This window comes from Xiphophorus couchianus, chromosome 12 (assembly GCF_001444195.1).
Source record: "Xiphophorus couchianus chromosome 12, X_couchianus-1.0, whole genome shotgun sequence".
Lineage (NCBI taxonomy): Eukaryota > Metazoa > Chordata > Actinopteri > Cyprinodontiformes > Poeciliidae > Xiphophorus > Xiphophorus couchianus.
The window spans coordinates 18,374,614-18,395,482 of record NC_040239.1 but is presented as its reverse complement, the minus strand read 5'-3'; the positions used below and the strand labels follow the sequence as shown (position 1 = coordinate 18,395,482).

The 20,869-nt window shown below is 40.3% G+C and overlaps 1 protein-coding gene across 1 annotated transcript in view; it reads right to left on the bottom strand.

Annotated features, from left to right (window-relative positions):
• The window catches only part of pip5k1bb (phosphatidylinositol-4-phosphate 5-kinase, type I, beta b), a 41,815-nt gene extending 23,046 nt beyond the window's left edge, over window positions 1-18,769 (bottom strand). Inside the window, exons 1-4 of the mRNA XM_028033092.1 lie at window positions 18,522-18,769; window positions 5,310-5,398; window positions 5,061-5,129; window positions 3,709-3,839 (exon numbers count right to left, since the gene is read on the bottom strand). Coding sequence (XP_027888893.1) covers window positions 3,709-3,839; window positions 5,061-5,129 — 200 coding nt within the window. The 5' untranslated portion in view covers window positions 5,310-5,398; window positions 18,522-18,769. The remainder of the gene's footprint in view (window positions 1-3,708; window positions 3,840-5,060; window positions 5,130-5,309; window positions 5,399-18,521) is intronic.
• Window positions 18,770-20,869: the final 2,100 nt, after the last annotated feature.

Genomic DNA, 20,869 nt, shown 5'->3' with positions numbered 1-20,869 from the left:
AAGATGCATAAGACACATTATTCCCATAAAATCTCAATAAACAACAATCTTATCATTACGGTTGGGCCTTCAGTATAGTGGGTCACTGCATTTTTAGCCACGGATGGAGTGTTTTTCCACTGTCACGGAGGAGGTAATGAAATCATTTTAATTAAGTGTTCTGGAGCAGAGATGCATCTAAAACATGACGGACAGTGGGCCCTGAGGACCACCAGGTGGAGAAACGCTGCATTAATGCATGGACAGAGTTCAGTTCAGTCATCTACAAGAACCTGGATCCATAACAGCTGGCGTGACAAAAAAAAAAAAAAAGAAAAAAGGCCGGTGTAGAGTAGTTCGCCTGGAGGCTGAAGGTGAGTCTGATTACTGGATCTAAGCAATAATCAGCAGCACATGAGCCTTTCCTCAGAGGGAGAAAAAGGACCTGCAAAAAGCCCTAAAATAACACAATAGCCTAGATTTTTTTTTCGTCTTTGGCTGGAGTGCGGGACATTCTCAGACAGGCTTTGACAAAGGTTGGCCCCATTCGGTTCCCAAGCTAGCTTTCATTCCAGGGGAGAACCGCGACACATGAACTAGCGTGTCAGTAATACGGTGGGAGTGAGCCGACGTAAGCTCACTGGAACTGGTTTTCATGGATCCTAAATATGGAAGTAGGTTAATAAAGATTAAGTTTTCCAGGGCGACTCTAAATCAGGGTTCTTAAACAATGATCCGAGTAACCAGACTATTTTGTTGTTGTGTGCTGGGGCAACAGTCTGGGCTGTGCCCTGTAATATAACCCCACAAAGTAATTTGACTGCTTTGTTCAGCGCAGGACGGCAGCGGTGTTCACCTGTCACGGAAAGTTGTCGAGCACAAACAGCACATGGAAATGTTTGATCCAATCTGATCAGAAAGACAGTCGCCTGCAGTTCCACTGAGAAGAAGGGAAAGTGAAACAGAAAGAGGAGAGCAAAGCCGGGGTGCGAGTGTGAAAACTAGACTGACAGCAGCCAATAAATCTCCAGAAGAAAATGGGAAGATGAAGACGAGAAGGAGCGCTGACAGACAAGAGAGACAAATAAAAACTTCAGAGCTCATCGCTTAACCTTCCTCCCAGTCTTTCAGAAAAGAAATAAATATGTTTTACGTTTTCACCAAAGGGGAACTGCTTAGAGAAGGCAGAGAATTAAAAAAAGAAATGATTATGTCAGGTATTAGATGTAGAACATTCAATTTCTCCTGACTTGTGTCTTTTCTTCCTTCCCGGCTTTTACATTTCAAAGAAAAGCTGGACAACTGCATCTTTTATTCAACCCAAACATGATGTCAGATGACACTGATGGTTTTATACTCCCGCCTCTCAATCAGAAGCCACAGAACCAACAAGAGTAATGTTTGGCCGTTGCTCAGAAATAGGAGACGTGTGCGTGCCAGGAACAGGTTTGCATAGACCATAGTGAGTTTGCATATCCGGGTGTTGCATCTCAAAAGCCAAGACCACAAAGTACTTCCTTACAGGTCTCTCATTCTCTCCCTGAAACCCGAGGGTTAACCACAACCTTGTTTGACGAATGTGTGTGTCCACAAAAACAACTCTGAGTGCCCCCCTTTTTAGTAGATTACAGCTATTTTTATCGTGGCTATTATAAATCTTAGCAGGTTTCTCAACTACCACATTCTTGACTAAATAACTATAAGACTCCCTTGGGGAAATGATTTATCAGTCAGCTCTGACATTTCAAACGTTTTAATCATAAATTAGCTTGAAGACTTGAAATGCAAAGTCCAGTTTGAATAAAAAAAAAATTACTCTGGAGAACTACAAACCAGAAGTAAATGAGCTCTAACCAGACAGCTAAAAAATACATAAATAGGGCAGAGCAATATATTACAAGTATATCAACATTGCAATATTGATTTGTAAAATCTGTACTAGAAAAAGCTGTTTGGAATAAGGAACAGTTCATTAAAGCAATATTTTCCCTCTAATAGATTTATTTTATTTGAACTTTTTTTGTCTCACTGAAATCTTTCAGCTCATCTAATAAAGTTGAATTGGACAAAGATAGCCTCAGTAAGTACAACAGGACATTTTCAAATGATTACCGCCTGATCAGCACGAGCAGGTAATCACTAAAACAGAACCTGTGGGACAACGCTGATGGAGAACGTCCTTCAACATGAACCTGGGTTATGTAGCCGGATGATGACGTAAAGCACACCAGCAGGGCCACATCTGAGTGACTAGGGCTAATTCTGACTGAGATCCAGAGGTGTGACCTTAAACTGGCTCTCCATCCCCAAAAGTTCTCCGATGTGACTGAATTCAAACAGTCCTGTAAGGAAGAAGAGGCCAAAATCCCTCCACAGAGACTCACAGGTTCTGCAAACCCGTGATGGGTCTTAAATCATTCCTACAAAGATCATAGGACGCCAAATAAAAGGAATCTGTATGTGATACAACATGTTGACCTGAGGTTAATCCAGCCTTCGACAGAGTGAGAGAGCGATACTTCAACAGATAACAGCAAGGCTGAACAAACAACAGCAAAATTGCTCTGAATTATTTTCAGGATTTTTGTTTGCGGCCTTTTGAAAACCTCTGAGTTAAGAACTTAGATTTCCACACAGAGAGACTGGTATTTCAGTAATGCTGCTAACAGTGCTAATCCCTAAGCTAAATCTAAAATGCTGTTAGAGTTTTACCAAGCAACACTAGTCTCATTTTGACTTGGTAATAAAATATTAGTGAAATCTTGTTTTACAGTGATGGCTCTTTCATACGCATGGTGTGACATCTCTGCTTTCAATTTAAATAAATAATGGCTCCTCACAGGAGGAAGGAAAGAAAATATATATTTTAAATTCTGTAGTCTAACAGTCTAAAGAAAAATCTGAATTGGCTAAAACTGAAATCAGAAAGACAAAACTTTCAGAAAATTCAAAAACTGATCACAAAACTCTTATCAATGTCTCATTTTATAGCAAAACGACCGTTGCTGATCATCTCAAAGTCACGTGTGTGAGATGCAAAAGGTTAGAAATCTCTGATCTCTGTAACCAGACAGGGAGATCGCTGGAGCTCCGGCTGTGTGATGATGGATGAGAGGTTCCCACTTTCGAACAATTCCTGGTTGAGCTTCAGATCATATCAAATGGCTCTCTAAGCTGATGATGTAATTGTGAAGACAGCCTGAGAAGATGGAGAGGACACACGCTGACGTCTGCTGAGCGCCGCAGCAGCAGCAGCAAGAGGCATGCAGTAAGCTGATTTCCCAGCTCTTGGGAGGATAATCCGCAGGAATAGTAGCATCCCTGCGTCATGACTCAGACGAGGAGAACTGACTGCTGAGAAATGATGATGGAGAGGCTCTGGCAGCAGTTTACCCACTGGGCAAGATTAGTTATTTATTGTTTGTAGCAGACAAACCCACGGACCCAGACAAAAAAAAATATTAATGGGCAAAAAAGCACAACAAATCTGCAGACACTAGTCAGCTGTTTCAGGCTGTTTCCACCTACATGTAAGCTGCTTTTTATGAAGTGGTTTTCTGATTCATGGCCTCCTGCTGTGAAATAACCTTGAGATTTGATGAAACTCATGGTGCTACTCTGCAATCACTGTACAAATAACTAACATTCAGAGGCCTCTGCATTTTACATTACACTAAAAACGGAGTACGTCCACGTATGTGCACCGCTTTGCTCATGTACACCACTAACCTGGGTAGGAAGACGCTCTCCACCACATAGAAGTCCTGCATAAGAACGTCTCTGTCTGGCTTTGAGGTGAGGTTGCCCACTGTGTAGCCGATGCCGAGCTGAATGGCTCCCTTCAAGGCCGATGACGTGGTCTTGACGGGAAAATAGAGAGAAAAACAGCACGTTTATTTGGAACGCTAAAATAGCAAGGATTAAAACATCGCCCTGCTGGAGCAGACGCCCCGCAGACAATTGCAGCGCTCTACAAATTTGCTGGCGCTCTTGATAAAACCGTGTAAAAAGCCCTAAAATAAAGCAATGTTTTGGAGAAATAATTGTGCTAAAATTTCACTTCAAAACAATTATTTCTTAAAATTTGATTTTCTTTCCTGATGAAGCGAATTGATTTTAAAAAAAACATTTAGGGTAAAGTTCCTTTACCTGCAAATGTATGAAAATATTTTTAGACACAATCATCACTGGTGGCCAATTACTTTGTCTGCATCTAATTATTCAGTAATACTCTGTGAAAATTCAGAAATAATTGTTCTACAAAACACAGATACAGTATTTATTGATCTTCTTATGGGACAAATAGTGGGAAGAAAAAAAAAGTCATTTTTTGTAATTAACATCATTAATTGGAACTGAAATCAAAACAACAAGAATTATAAAACACCATAGAGACTCACACCTGGAATAATATTCTTACAACATGACACCATTTTGCTGTGGGAAAATTGTTTTGCTTTAGTGTGTTTCAGACTAAAGACAACACCAAATTAAATAATCTCCCATGTGTTTGTGACAATATATTTCTGTGTATGTCGACTGGACGCGTTTGTGTGTAAATTGCCATTGGATAGCACTTGCTTTGAACCGGAGGCGTATAAATAAACCGAGTTGAATAAAATCGTTTTGTAGTGCATCAAGAAAATGCAAATAAATGTAAATATCACCAAACCCAACTAAAAATAGCTCCTATAAGCTGGGAAACAAATATTCCTGTTAGGTGGGTAGTCAAAATAACTAAATATATTCCGACCAAACTAAGACAAAGATAGCTGCTGTGCTACTGTAAACGTTATGGTTACATCTTTATAAATGCTGCCACTCTCAGTGACGTCTATAGGAGAAGAAAAAAAAAGCAAAGAAAACAAGTGGGACCAGCACTGGTCTCTGGCAGCCAGCCCTAACAGGGGTCAGGACATTATGTGCTGCAGCACAAGGACATTTTAACCCACTCAAGTTACTCAGAAGTAAAGCTGCTTTGGACTCACTGGCTCTAAAACTGAAGCGTTTACCAGAATCGGGTTTATTGCATCAGAATAAGGAAATAAATCGCCACACAGCACAGCCCTGGTTGGCTTTACCTTCTTATAGGTTTTCTCTCGGCTCGTAGTGCGAGGCCCTTCCATCCTGTTTTCAGAGGCGGTCGACATCTGAAGGAAAAGGGGGATCCAAATCAAAAACCGCTACGTTGCTAACAGAGGACTGGTGCTTATTACATAACCTCAAATTAATAATAAATAATTTTTATTATTTAATTAATAATAAATTATATAATAAATAATACAATAATAAATAAATAACCTTTCTATAAGGTCAAGAGCGTAACTTACCTTGCTTACAGAGGAGCAGTGCTGGGCCAACAGCAATCAGGACAACACCTCTTTATCTCCTGATGATTGAGCAATCATCAGGAGAGTCTCTATAAGAGAGCAGGAACAGAGAAAGCATTATGCAACAAAACTGGAGGCAAAACATCACCCATAAACTCAGCATTACAGTACGGAAAGCAAGTTGAAAGTAATGATATCAGTTTAGGACAGAGCTAGTTAGGCTGTTGGGTTACATAACTTTCTAACATGAGAAACAATTCCTCTTGTCGGTCGACTGTGGCTTGTTTGTGTGTAGTAACTCTTTATTGGATTCTTGTTTTGAAGCAACAAAACAATCCTGCTTGGCAGCTTAACGTTTTGAGCTGTATCTCATTGAAGTGCAGAGCTGCGGTTAATGAGTCAGAGCTCAGGGGCGAAAGTTTTCACTATGCTGACAGCACAAGCAACTTCTTTCTGAGCCGCAACACTCCCATCTGTCTGCTGCTCCCCTCCCATCGCTACCACTGCCTCCCACCCCCACGCCCAACCCACTCTGCCTGTTTTGCTCTTTGACTTTCCAAGGAGATACGAAACAAAAAACGGCAGAGCGACGTGACTGAACAAAATCGCACCTCGGCGTTTGTATCGCAGGCAAATCGGTCTGGAAGCTGGAAAAGCTCAACAGAAATCTTGGTTGAGCCAGGACTTTGCGTGGCAAAGCTGTGACGTATCTGCACTCGCCACATCACCTGCATTTAAATGCATCTGCAGGACCTGAGCACCTTGAAGGACTTTCTGCTTCATCAGCGTTTGACGGCACGTCCTCGGGCCAACCGTTCTGTGACCAGCGGTCACGTCACCTTCAGAGCCGCTGCACATCTGAATGAAAGCCTTTTCAGAGCTCTAGAGTCCAAAACAATCTTTAGGGATATTATACTGTTACGTGGGCCAGTTGCCGGTACCGAGGTTTTTAAAAAGTGGCAATTTTCACATTTCATTTCAAATCCTGTTATATAGACGCCAGAGAAAAAGCCAGAGATTTCTACAACAGTTTGAACGATAGAGTACCATCGTGCCCCTCCCTCACCTGTTGCTATAAGAAAAGGCTCCTACACTTGAATCTGTCTTATAAAATAGACAAATGTGAACTGTCATCTTGAAAAGTCCAGTCAGAGTCAAAATAGGTGCTAAGGATGGCATTATTATTTTTGCAGCAGTAGGAAAAAATATTGCATTGTGTGCTGTAAATAAAAGTAATTAGTTCATTTTATATGCTTTTGTTTCGGCTTTCTGAAAAAAATAAAACAGTGTGGCCATGATAACAGATGTCAGCTGGAGATCCAATTCAGCAGAATTTCAGCTTGATCAGACTGACCAGTCAGAAACTAAAAAGTAAAACTTTTTCTGATGACCAAGTGCTTAAAATAATTTTAAAAATATGGTAACACTCTTCAGTGTAAACGTTTGACTGAGGGAAAAGCCCTCAAGGTTAGCTATCCTCTTCAAGACAGTGATATATCCAGCAGGTAACAGGAAGGCTGAATAAGTAAAGTAAAAATGCTCTGTAGTATCCTGTTGAGTGTTTACCTCTGTCGCTCTTTGAAGATGCTGGATTTGGAAATGTGAGCAGCCTTTTAAAAATCTTAGACTGCAGTTTTTATGAAGTTAGCTATGCAGACTGTGCTAAATGTTTATTTAAGGTGCTAAAGATTGTTCAAAATATCACCTCCGTAATCAATTTTTCTGTTTTAAAACATTAGTAAAATCTTGTTTTACAGCGACTGCTCTCTGTGATACATGGATAATAATCCTTTATGCCGTAACGGGGAAAAAAATCTTTGGAATCTTTCTTACATTAAACTTCTTAGAAAGAAATTGGATCTTCTGAAGAAAATGTGGGAAAAAAACTGACTAAAAAAAATCAACCACCAAATTTTGATGGGTCCGCCTCTTGTAATGAAATCCTAAATGTGCTTCCTTCTTGGTGAAAACGTGTTTTAAAATAGAGCCAATGTATACTTCTGGGTGAATGCAGGCTCACATGCACTGATAAAGAAGATAAAAAAAGAATGCAGCCGACACCATGAGCGCTCATCTCCAGATAAATTCTTATCTATGGACCGGCTCCACCGTTGCAATAAACACAACAAAATATACTTTGGCCTGAGGCGCAAACTAATCCATCTTTGTTTGGAAACTTACATCATTTGTATCTTTTCTTTCTCCCTTAACAAAAACAAGACTCCGTCAATTATAAGGAAACACGCTGATGCAACATTTGCCTGAAGCCGGAGAAGCCATAATGAGATCCTGTTATCAATCATGAGCAGTGTCAATAGAGGTAAATCTGGATAATGATGTGTTGATCCACCTGAGCCATTATTCGCTGCGACTGGCCTGGCGCTCTCTGAAGCTGAGGAATGTTAATGAGTCCGGCTCTCAGAGCTGCCCTGACCTGAGCACCATTTTGTGCGCATTTCCCTCCACTCCAACCTCCACTCCCCCTCCTGCCACCCTCACCTGACCCCACACAGCCCAGCTGGACGCACCAGTACCCTGTTTCCAGAACGATCCATGAGAGGCCGGCAGCTGCAGCGAACAAACAGCAGGTCTCCTGTTCACTTCATAACAAATGGCAGGCGGACGTATGAACACGCTGACGTGAAATGAATGGACAGATGATCTTAACCAGCCGTGACTTAGTCCTGCCATCCACACCATTAGCAAACAATGCAGGCACATTGGAAAATGACAAGGAAAAACAGAAACAAAGTGAAACGTCAGTGATACAAGACCTTTCGGTTTCAGCTCTGTCACCTCATTGTCTTGGATAGATTATATTATGGAGGAGATGTTAGTTGTCTGGATGAGAACCAAGTGTAGAAACAGATCCAAATGATTAATACAAAGGAGACTATGTTTATGAATGTCTAAAAATTTTAAATATATTAGCATGCAGTAGCCTGCAAAAGTATCCACTCGCTCTGAACTTTTCCACATCTTGTCACGTTACGAACAAAAACCTAAAAGTATTTTACACAATAGATCAAATAGCAAGAGGCCAACTGTGAAGTGGAAGAGAAATGATACATGGTTTTCTGCATTTATTAGGAATAATTTCAGAGGTGTGCTGTGCTTTATATTCAGACCGCTTGCATCAATTCTTTGCTCAAGTCCTGCTGCGGCTGCAAGTCTTTTGGGCTACCCCAAGAGAGAGCTAGAAGATGTAAACATCTACAGACTGAAATATTTGCCCCTTCTTTGAAAATTGCTGAAGTTCAATTTTCAAAGAAGGATGGGATTGAGAGAATGTGTTCATCTCTATCTTTGTTCACACTCCAACCAGTTTCCCTGTCCCTGCTAAAGTAAGGCATTCCTACAGCCTGATGCTAAAGCAAGAAATAATTCACTGAGGCATGAGGTTTTTCAGGGTGACGGCCAATGTTAGTCTCTCCACGTGCAGCCATAAAAACAAGTCAAATTTTAGTCTCATCTGACCAGAGAACCTTCTGCAACCAGAATTTCATATAGGTTTCCTTCAACAGTGGCGATTCGTTCATATAGGCCAGAGTTATGGAGTGCATAATTCAACAGGTTCTCCCACCTGAGCCGTGGATTTCCCAGGGTCACTGTGGTCCTCTTCGCTACTTCCCTGATGAATGTGCTTCTTGCCTGTCAGTTCAGGTGGATGGCCATATCTGGGTAGGTTTGCAGCTGTGCTGTACTCTTTTCATTTTCAGAAGAGGAGTTGAACAGTGCACTTTGTGATGTTTAAAGCTTGGCATATATGCGTTTTATAATCTAATCCTGCTTATTATACAGTTTATTCACTAATGTTCCCTTTTGCGCAGCTATGATAGCCAGGTGAAGTGTTTATTTCCTACACTGCAGTCAAAAGAAGAATCCTTCACAATGCGGGTCAGGAGCAGAAACAAGGAGGAAAACAATGTTCCAACGGCAAGATGCAACCATCAAACTCTGCTTGGACGAAGCAGAATTGTGTTGTACAAGGTGGAAATTGTTTGTGGAAACACAATTTACCTTCACGTGTCCGTGTTTTAATAACCTAGTCTATGTATACTTGACATTTGACTCACTTTTCTTTTGCACTTTTAAATTGTTTTGTGTGTGTTTTCTTCTAATCAGGTCCCATAAGAACCGACAGGCTCATTCCACACTGTGGACGACTCTGCTCATAAACAGCTCCACTATAACTTATCCCACCCCCTTGTCCAAAATTCTTTCCCCCTGCAAACAGGCCCACTTGAGTGCAGATCAAACACTCGTTCTCATGGCATATCTCCTCCATGGTTTCAAGGGTACTGCCAAGGATGCCGGCCGGCCCCAGTGGAAGTCAAACAGCAGCGCCGTAGCCAGGCAATCTGGGAGACAGAAATCTGATGCAGATAGGAGACAAGAGCTGTCTGCCAACGATGCAAACCAAATAAAGTCCAATTATTATTAAATTAATCATCCCTGACAGCGACATTTGAGCTGAGACATATTCAATCACAGAGGTTCCTGTAGACATCAGGATACAAACAAACCCAAAGGCTTTTTTTCCCTCTGCTTTGTTTCACTCCCTAGAAACAGTAATATCGGCTTACTCAAGCAGACTGTAAACAAAATGATGAATCAATATTGAGACAGCAAGGCAGAGCACTAAGGATCAGGCCGCCTGGCTGCCGTGACCCCCACAATCTCTTACCATAACGTTAGAGAAAAGGATTTCAGTGGAGAAAAACCAAGAAGACGCATGCTGTCATTTTAGCTCATCCTGAGGGGAAGTGGATTGGTCAACTTCCCGTCTGAAATACCAGACAGAGAAACACCAACATTAACTCCTGATTTAATTCATTTCTGTTTTGTTTTAAATATACGAACAAGAATAGTCTCTTCAGACTATGAGCAATACAATTATGTATGAAGATGAAATGATCAAGCCTATATCTGCAATTTACATTTTCAGATTTTCAGTCTAATATTTTCCTGACAAGCTTACTATTTTTCTTTCAAAGCCATAAAAAACAGAATGTACATATTTAGAGGTATGAGTTTTTAATCCAACAGAAAATGGAAAGGATCACAGAATAATCCCAGTTTATGAATCCAAGCACGCGTCTGTCACCAGGAAAGCATGTTGATTTTGGAGACATTTATAAACTTTTATTAATTTGACGAACAGGAAAAGAAGAAAAGGTTTTTTTTTACTTTGGGATGTCCTGATCCAGGACAAAGTACAGGCAGAAGATCCCAATGAAGGCATCATTATCTCTGACTGAAGTCAACTTTCTGTCCTACTGTCACCTGCATGCCAGTAAGACAAGCAGTCATGTTTTTAATCATGGTCTCTTTTTTCATGCAGACCTTTAAAAACTGCAATAAGCTGGGAACATTTTGGTGATCCAATATATCTGGGTTTTCACCATTTATCTTTATACAAATCACCATTACAATGAAATTGACTGTGAAAGAAAGACTGTGTTGGCTGCTGCAGCATTGGTAAATGCTAGAAATCTAATGGATTGGATTTGTATCACAGCAAAACGAAAAAATTATTTAGACAGAAATCATTTTGTGTGGTAAAATGGCATACTTGGAGTGTGTGTTTGGTCACACACTTTGATTAATCAGGCCAAGAATGTGAAGTATTTGCAAAATGTATTATGATATCTTGATGGATTTTGAGTGTGGGGAGTTAACTTCATCCAGCACCCACAGAAACTTTCTTAAGGAGGCAGATTCTGATTCATGTTCTAAAGACTGACAGAGTTGTTCAGTTAGGACTAATCCAAGATAAGATGCAAAAGAATAACAACCCCATACAGAGTTTGCAAACCATGAATGTGTGTTTTCTGTTTCAATAGAAACCTATCAAATCCACTCCTCAACACACGCCTCCTCCCTTCCTCCTTCAGCATATGAAACTGATCTGTTTCATGTTTTACTACATTAGGAGGATCGTTTGTTTTCATCCCCTTTCTGACGGACAGGCTGTGACGCAGCTTCAGGGTACGGTCTGCCCACTAACAGCAGGCACTATGCAGCACTGCAGATCTTGGAAGAAGTCTGTGTGTGTATGTGTGTGAATGTGATTAAAATTCTGAGGCAGCACCAACAGAGGGTGAGGATAGCTTATCAGACAGAGTTGCAAACAGAACTGAAGTTAAGTGGCGGAGCTTGTTAATTTAGCCAAATTTTAAAAAGCCTGGGATATTACCTCATCGTACAGTGAGGAAAATAAGGAAAAATCTCTTGGGTAACCAACACTGTCAGCTTGCTGCTGGAGGAGTTGCCTGAATGGATCCCTGAGGTTTATGCTTCTTTAGGATGTCTTACTAAACTAAAGAACGAAACCAAGAAATTCATGAAGTGGCCAGAAAACCAGTGTGGATGTACTGTAGATTATGTAATCCTGTATGATAATATTTATATTTTTGTCTCTGCCTTCATGTGCACATGACCTGGAGTGACATGCCATTCTTAATCCATAGGGGTTTAATATAATGTTGGCCCAACCTTTGAAGCTATTAACAGCTTTACGTCCTCTAAGAAAGCTTTCCCCAAGGTCAGACTCTGATGTTGGACAAGAAGATCTGCCCACACTCAAAACACTTTGTACAGGTGAGGCTAGTTTTTCTACAACAAACTCGCTCATCCATTTTGCTAAGCACAAAACAGCAACCCTTAATCCCATCAGCACCAAACTTTGCACTTATTTTTTAGGCTCTTGTGGCAATGACCAGGCTAACTGAAGGTACTCAGACTGTGGGGGTGTGTGTGTGGGGATGGGTGTGTGTGTGTGTCATGGAGGGGAGAGGGATTTGACCTTTTAAATATGACAAGACCACACAAAAAGGGGCCTAACAAGAAGGTGGGAGTGGTAAACATAAGGGAGGAAGACGATGACAACGAGGAAATGCGACACAAAAGGTGTGTAAAAATTCAGTCATTCCTTTTCTTATGATTAATGCAACACTCACTAAACTGGGTAACATATTAACAATGTTATTCTTACATAAGAGAAAAGAAAAACTGTAGTTATAACACAATTAAACAACTAAAGAAGTATTGTGTTCATTTTATTTTGCATGCCCAGCGACTCTAGCTTGTGTTTTTGAAAATCAGATCATCATTCATCACTTTCACTCGAGTCCCTCTTTGTATGGGAAGCAGCAAGGAGGAGGTCACCCTCCGTGTCCGGAGAGAGTCACATGATTCATTCGAGGGAACAGAGTGGGAGGGAGCGTTGAGTGAAACACAGGGGCAGGAATATATAGAGAAAAGAAGTAAGACAATGTTCCCTAAAGATACAGAAGCAAACAAAAGGAGCTCCAATGAGCGTGATAGAGAACAACACTCCACTCTCCGAGATGACGACCTATTAAAGCAGGCTTTTTTTCCCCCCTCAGACAGCAGCTATATCCATCACCAGGCATCCAGCAGAGCCTCGTGTCCTAACGTCATCGTCCAGGGAAAACAAACAGCACAAATACAATGAGAGACAGGGTTTCCCAGCTCAGCCAGGCCCTTTCAGGGTCCAAAGGTCCACTCTCCCTCAGTAAATCCTCGAGGGAGATAGAAAGTTTTATTATCTAGAAGTATTACAGTAAACAGAAATGGCCCAATGATGCTAAGAGAAGGTTAATCATTTCATCAAGAAAGGAGACACAAGCTGCAGTAGATAAAGACGAGAACTCTTCCTCTTGTCTCGCTCGTTTTTTCCCCCCAGTTGTCTTCACTCAGCTCTCCCTTTCATCTTGTGATCTTTCCTTCCCACTTTCTCACTCTGACTCCCTGAGCGGGCCTCTGCAGACTTCGTCATTATAAGGGAAGTGGGAGGGAAGAAGGACGAGAAAGGGTACTACGGAGGACTAAAACAACAACAACAAATATCTGAATGATATACATTCCTGTGAGGCTCCCAGCTTAATGCTTAGCTAGCAGCCTTCAACCAACCGACCGGGATTCAGTACGGGACAATTACCAGCTAAACGTCCCTGCAGGCCCCCTCGGACAATGCTCCCTCGCCCTTTCAAAGCTGGTGCCCATGAGTCGATTGGCCAGAGCAGGCAAGCAGAGGTCATTAAGATCGAACGGATAGCTTTGAAGTGAATAATGAGGATTTTAAACAGATCCCGGACTGCACACGGATGTTTGTGGACAGTCTTCAAAAGATTCAGCTTTCTGTTTGTATGCATGTGAGAAATTTGGAGTAGTTCTGATCTTTTCGCCCCGGCGTCATTTCACACCTTTGAAGTTCTGGTCGTTTTGTACCCAACTTGTTTGACGTTATAAAAGAGCTATCTGCCAGTGGGCGTTTCTGGCTCGCTGGGTATCAATTCATAGCTGCCAGCGGTGTGTTTCACACCCTTCTGACATCAGACAATTTAAATCTTTATATTCTGCTTGTAGACTAATGTAATGTGTTTACGTGAATAGAATAAATAATATCTATCAGCAGGGGTCACCCTGAAATGAAATCATAATCTAATAAAAGACAGAAATGTTCAGAAGGGTTAATTGGTTAACCCTTCTGAACAGGGATCAGAACCAGGTATGTGGAGATATGGTGTATTACAAAAAGCTTTTAAAAATTATTATCCTTATAAGTCATAAAAACTAAAATTAGTCATAAAAATACAACAAAATACCTGATCCACAATGGTTTAAATATATGGCTATAAAATACTTTGCTTGTGGCTAAGAAATAGTAATGAGTCCGTGAAATTAAGGTACAAATTGGTAACTATGAGAAAATGAAAAAGTTAGACCATTTATTAAATTGATGGCTAAAGATGATAAAAACTACATAAAGGAATGTGACTGCTGGTCACTACATTTTTTAGCAACAAAATATTTTTGGGGAGTTTTGGTCTTTGATTTGTGAAGTTCAAAAAATCTGCAAGGTCCAACAAATCTGGAGCACACACACTTCATTTTGGTTTTAAATACTATCACATGGGCATGAAAACTGGACAGATTTATGTCAGGCTTATCGTGTTTGCAGCATATTTCTAAGCCAGTCTTTTACAAATGCTTAAAAAATTATTCTACATTAAGTAATCTAATTGCATTATTATTATTAACATTAATAGTATGAAGAAAAAATATTAATTAAAAGCTTTGTCAATTGTTTCAACTACTTGACCAAGACCTTGTCTCATGCAGTTAGAGAAAACTTCATTCACTCAGGCACTTTCTCTAGCATTTAAATAAAATAACTTTAAACTGTAAAAATAGCACAACAAATGTCATTTTTGGTTGATATATCTACATACCGGCTTATCCCTATTTTGCACAATTTGTTTTAGTCCCAAAGTCTGGTAATTTTCTGCATCAAAGTTTATCAAACATTGTGCGCTTTTATGAATGAAATAGACTCATGTAGCTGTATAGAGAAGTGGATAATTGGAGGGTAGACCACTCTGGTCCCACAGAGCCTTAAGTGCAACCTCTGATGAATAAACTTTAATTCCTCAAACACTACTCAGAGGTAGTGAGGGATGGCTATGTGGAAGTTATTCAATAAAGTCGTAATTATGGGAGCTGGTGCTCATTTTAGAGCGCCCAAGATAAGATTTATCCAAAGCATTTTGAAGGTGAACTCAGAGACCTTTTTCAGTTAGCGGTGCTGCCCACTGTTATATTAATTATTATGAGAAGTGAAACGACTGACTCTTAATTATTGACTTGACGTCTTTCCCTTTCAAGAGAGATGAATAGAAAGAGTGAAAGGATGATCGACAATGCATGTTTATTCTGAATTTTCTATTTTTAAAAATGTTTATTGTTTACATATGCTAAGTTACAATAAATACAGAGATAAAGAAGAACCTGCATATTATCCATGCTAGTTTTGGTTCTGTCTATAACTTGGATAAAGCTTGTGTGAATTCCCAAGGAGGAAACCAAACCCCAGAACATTTCTAATAGCCCCTACAACAAAAAGTGACTTGATTACAGAGCTGTGACTCCTGACTGAGTGCTAATGGCAGTCAGATCCGTATGAGGTATGTGCTGACATGAGTGGAGGCTGGCCAACGAGTGAGGACAATAAAACAGATAACACACACACAGAGAGAGAGAGAGAGAGAGAGAGAGGGAGAGAGAGAAAAAATAAAAAGAGAGTGAGAGAACAGTTCATTAGTTCATACTGTACACTGCTCACCCGTATGCTGCAAAAAGGTGGATCGTCAAAAGGCTATCAGGTCTCTACAGGAAGTGGGTCAACTTGATCATAAATTTGATTGTCCTCTAAGGTTTTTAGCAATTAATAACCCAAACGTTGTAGGTGGTAACAATTATAATAACAGCTATTACATCCGAGAGGGATGGTTTTAGCTCACAGGACATAAATGCAGCATATTTACAAGTGATTTGTCAACCATGGAGGCTGCTCTATTTGCATGTCAGTCTCATAAAATATCCTGAGCAACAATTCTTTAGTTAATAAACACCAGCCGTGTGATCCAGCAGCTGAGACGTCCTGCTTATTAAAAGCAGGAATGCACATTTTGATAGCCTTTAACAGACCTGCACAAAGATGATCTCTGCAAGGGCCTGGCAGAATTGTTTGCTGTTATGTTCTGAATTCAAGTGGAAATAAATTCATTTAAATTCATGTTGAGTGTAGCAGAAAGTCCTGCCTTGTTTTCAGCTTGTAGAGCGCATTATCCCTGGCTCTAAGAGAGATGTTCTGACAGCAGCTATAGGACCTCAGTTTTAGCTGGACTGCACGCAAACATCAGGAAATTCTCAGAGGAATTTCCCTCTGGGAGGACCGAGAGGCATTTTTATCCGATAATGATGAATGTGACGAGACACTACTGCATGTATGTGTGTCCAAACAGTACGGTGTTAGTCAAGCTGTCATCAGGAATGGCAGAAGGAATGTTGGTGAGTTATGTAACCACTTTAATAAATCTCATATTGTTGTTATTTTTGCTGTATCACCACCGAGTTCCCATGGTACCTTATGATATGTACCAAGTGCTCTTTGACCCAGAAATCATAAGACTACTCTGAAAGGATCGGCAGAAGTTAATTGTTACACCTGTGAACGTGAAGCTCCACAACGGGGCTTTCTGACGTTTTCTAAAAAAGTTTAATTGAAAGTGTTCATTAGTAGCCCAAGCCTTATACATGAAAGGAAAAGCTGAAGAACAGAAAGGATCTTATGTTCATCTAACAAATATGGCCTCTCAACTGCTAATTATGTAGGAAAGCGCTCTAACTGCACACATATGTTCACTGCAACATGCAAACCCCTTTATCACCATATAAACTCAAACGTCACTGTACTTTATTATAATTTTAAGAAAGAACCCAACCCTACATGAAAATGATACGTGTACAAAGTGTACTGTGCATTTTTATGCAGCTCCCCTTTGAGTCAATCATTTGTAAACCCTTTTTACTACAGTTGCAGCTGCGGGTCTCCAATAGCTTAGCACATTTAGAAACCCAGACTTCTTTGCGAAATGTTTCAGCCTAAGTCAGATTGGACAAAGAGGGTCTCTGAACAGCACAAGCATCCCCACAATATGATGCTACCACCACTATGTTGCATAGCTGGAATGGTGCATTAAGGATGATGTGCAAGGTTGATTTTTCCTTCCCAACTGAGCTGATATTCTCTGCAGCTCCTTCAGAGATACCATGAGCCTCTGCTGCTGTTCTGATTAATGCTTTTTTTTGTCTGACCCATTAGCTTAGGTAAAAAAAACCTTGGTAGATTAGTTGTACCATACTCTTTCTATCTTTGATGATGGATCAAACAGATCCAAACTAAACTATTTTTCTATAAATGGAAAACCAAGTATCATTTCCTTGCTGCATTCATTTATGGCATACAATTTCAAAAAGAAACAGCATTTTACCAACATCCAGCAAAGCGTGTTACACCTCAAGACCTGAGGGAAATTTGCATGTTTTCCCTTTCAAACATTGTGGGCATAAAGCCTCTCAGTCAAATGAGGATGATAAAGGAGTTTCATAAAGATAAACACAGATGCATATACCTGCAGCACCCGACTTATACAGGCTGGTTTGGGATGATCTGATTTGTATTTTACAACCCCGAGTACGTCAAACGCTTCAGTGGATGTTCTATGTTTTTACTATATTGTATTCACTAGTTTAGATCCTTGCAGTGCAAATACTATCTGAAAAAGATGGATACTGTCCAGATATGCATAAGCATTAGATAAACTCAAGAAAAGTCAATAAAGTACACAAAGATAACTCCACAATGTATTTTAAATTCAGCAAAGCCTAAGGGCCCGTTCATTATACTTGTTAATAAAGGCGTCTGAGATGAATGCAGCAAAAGCTAGTAACATTTTATAATTGTGGAAAAATCTTTATGATTGCTATATTTCTTTTTTATTATTATTAAAAGGTGAGATACAGCAAGCAATTCTGCAAACTACAACCAAGAATTGCGTTAACAACGTGAAACAAAAACAAACCAAGCCCCTGGAAGGGATCAATCTGTCTTCAGAGCATAACCTGCTGTATCTTTGGTCAAGCAGGGCTGTTTTATATCTGTCACAGCCTGGTGACTCTCTCAGAGGGGCTTAAGAGGGAAATGTGAAGAGCCCAGGATCCAGTCACCAGCACAGAAATGTATCACGTTAACGTAAAGAGCTGTGATAATGGGAAGAGATGCATAGAAGAAGAAGAAGAAAAAAACACACGCACACACACTCTGCGACGAAAGGATTTAAAAGAAGGCTGCATTCAGTTCCCGAGAAATTGATCAACTGAAACTCATTGGCATGAAACTATAAATATTCCACATTCTGAAGAATTCATTACAAAACACAAGTTGCACAATTTAAGGCTCGCGTCATTGTCCATCCGATTGTTTCTAAGCAAGTCTGAGAAGCTGACAACAACAACAACAAAAAAAACGTATTTCACTAATAAGCAGGGAAAACTAATATGGATTATAATTCATAAGTGACAGATTGTAGTGAAATCCAACCTACAATCCAAAACCTGAAAACAATCTGGCTTCTCTCATCGAGGACCTGTGTCCACATTAGGTCGAGAACACCTTGTATCGGGGCAGAATCTGACGTCTCCGTTTAATCACACCTGCAGTTTTTCACCTGTCGCCACAGCACCTGAGATACGACACGTCACGGTCCCTACTGTCTCCCCAGTCGCCGCTGTTTCTACGAAGTTGCACTAAACTTTGCGGGTGAACAAGTACAGACATCGTACCTCCAGCGGCTTTCCCTGATGAACCGAGCAGAAATTGTCTTCTTCTCGTTAATCCCGTGGAAATATTTCCCAGGGAGGCTGCTGCGGTCCTCACAGAGCCTTGTTTCTTTTTCTTCTTCTTCAAGCGGAGGATCTCCAGCAGATAAATGAATGCGGTTCCGTATCATGTACTGTTTGCTGTACTTCCCTCCACAGCAGATCCGCCGTACTGTGCTGCCGTAGTTAGACAGCCTGTGTGTGACTCTGTCTGTTCCTGCCTCTTTTTTTTCCTCCAGCTTTTTTCCTCAGTGCACCACGGAGAAGAAACACAACGACTCAATAACTCCACCTCCAGGCCTGAACCCGAATTATAAAATTAAATCGTAACAGAATTTCATGAGCCTAATTTTGGTATGATGCCCTGGCAGGACTTCACATTTAGGTGAGATTAAAAAAAAATCTTCTTGGGATTTGTTTTAACAGTCTAACAGTAAGTATAGGTTTATGTTGCCCAGTACTTGCAGCTCACATATATTGTAAAATAAAGACACATCACCATTATTTTGATCTCATTGTCACAGCAAAATGTCCCTGTTTTAGTTCAGTTAGGATTGCCAAGATTACTGTATTTATATTTCCAAAAACCTAGAATAATGAGATGCATAATTTTATTCATATCTTTAAAAAAATTCCTTTCCTATGATAATTATGTCTTTAAAAGCAGCTCAAAGTGCTGTACTGTACTAGCTAAAGTGAATTTAATTAATCCCCACGTCCACGTTGAGGTATGGTGTCATCATCCACTTGAAAAGCAACTTCAGCGTCCCTGAAGATTTAAAATGTGAACTTTAAAAAATAAAATCCACATCAATGTAATAAATTGGTGTGACAATTAACATTTTTCACTAACCTCACAGTTGTGCATCTAGAAGTTTTGGATCACTGCTCATCTCTTCAGGGTCGCTGAAATGAATTTGAATTAGCATCAATATGTCACATCTGGGGCTGCACAGTGGCGCAGTTGGTAGCACTGTTGCCTTGCAGCAAGAAGGTCCTGGGTTCGATTCCCGGCCGGGGTCTTTCTGCATGGAGTTTGCATGTTCTCCCTGTGCATGCGTGGGTTCTCTCCGGGTACTCCGGCTTCCTCCCACAGTCCAAAAACATGACTGTTAGGTTAATTGGTATATCTAAATTCTCCCTAGGGGTGTGTGTTGTGTGTGAATGGTTGTTTGTCCTGTATGTCTCTGTGTTGCCCTGCGACAGACTGGCGACCTGTCCAGGGTGTACCCCGCCTCTCGCCCGGAACGTAGCTGGAGATGGGCACCAGCAACCCTCCCGACCCCATTAGGGACAAGGGTGAACAGTAAATGGATGGATGGATGGATGTCACATCTGGCCATCACATTAAAATGATCTTATAGTTCGGTACCTGTTTTGCTGCTGGTTTGGCCTTCGGCTGCGTCTTTTAACACAGTAACATATTACACCACCAACCAGAGGTGCAGCAAAACCAACTGTGGGATGAAAAATCTAATATTTAGGACACATGTAACAATTAAAATGAGAAGAATTTTTATTTCTTCTCTAAAATGAGAAGAAATAAAAATTTTGATCTTACCTTAACACCAGCCTTTACAATGATATTTTGGCCCCCAGTAAAGCAAGTGGACAGATCACAGTAAACAAGACGGGTCAGTAACAAAAAGCCAAACTTCTCAGATTTAACTTTCATCTATGTCATTTGGTGAGAGACAGGCTGCAAGCATACGTTGCACAGGTCCCCAGTTTGTCACAAAACAAACAACCATGCACACGAATACACAAACACACAAACATGCGCACACACATAATAATTCTTAAGGAAAAATCTGACAAACCAGTAAACCTAACAAGGAATTTTACTGGACTGTGGGAGAAAGCCTGAGTACCCAGAAAAAAAATCACACATCTACAGAAAGAACATGCAAGTTAGAATAACACCTAATGAAGGGGTTAATAAGTCCTCAAGGAGTTTTACTGCTTTTTGTGTCACCTTGTGTTCATTCTGAAACATCGACAACATACAGTATATGAGAGGGTATAACGTTCTCAATGTCACTTAGATAAATATTTTTAAGTACAGAGTACCAGTTCAAAAAACCAGCATGTTTATGTCATATCCAAAGCAACACTGCCATCTTCTCATTTTTCTATTTTTCAACTGTAAGCATTTTCAAAGTGCTTACATTGACAATGTAAGTCAATGTAAGCACATTGACTTACTTATAAATATAGAGGATATTCTATATTTATATAGAATATTCTCTTATAAATATAGAGGATAACCTTTCAGTGCTAGATGATAATTTTAACTCACAAATGCATCCTAG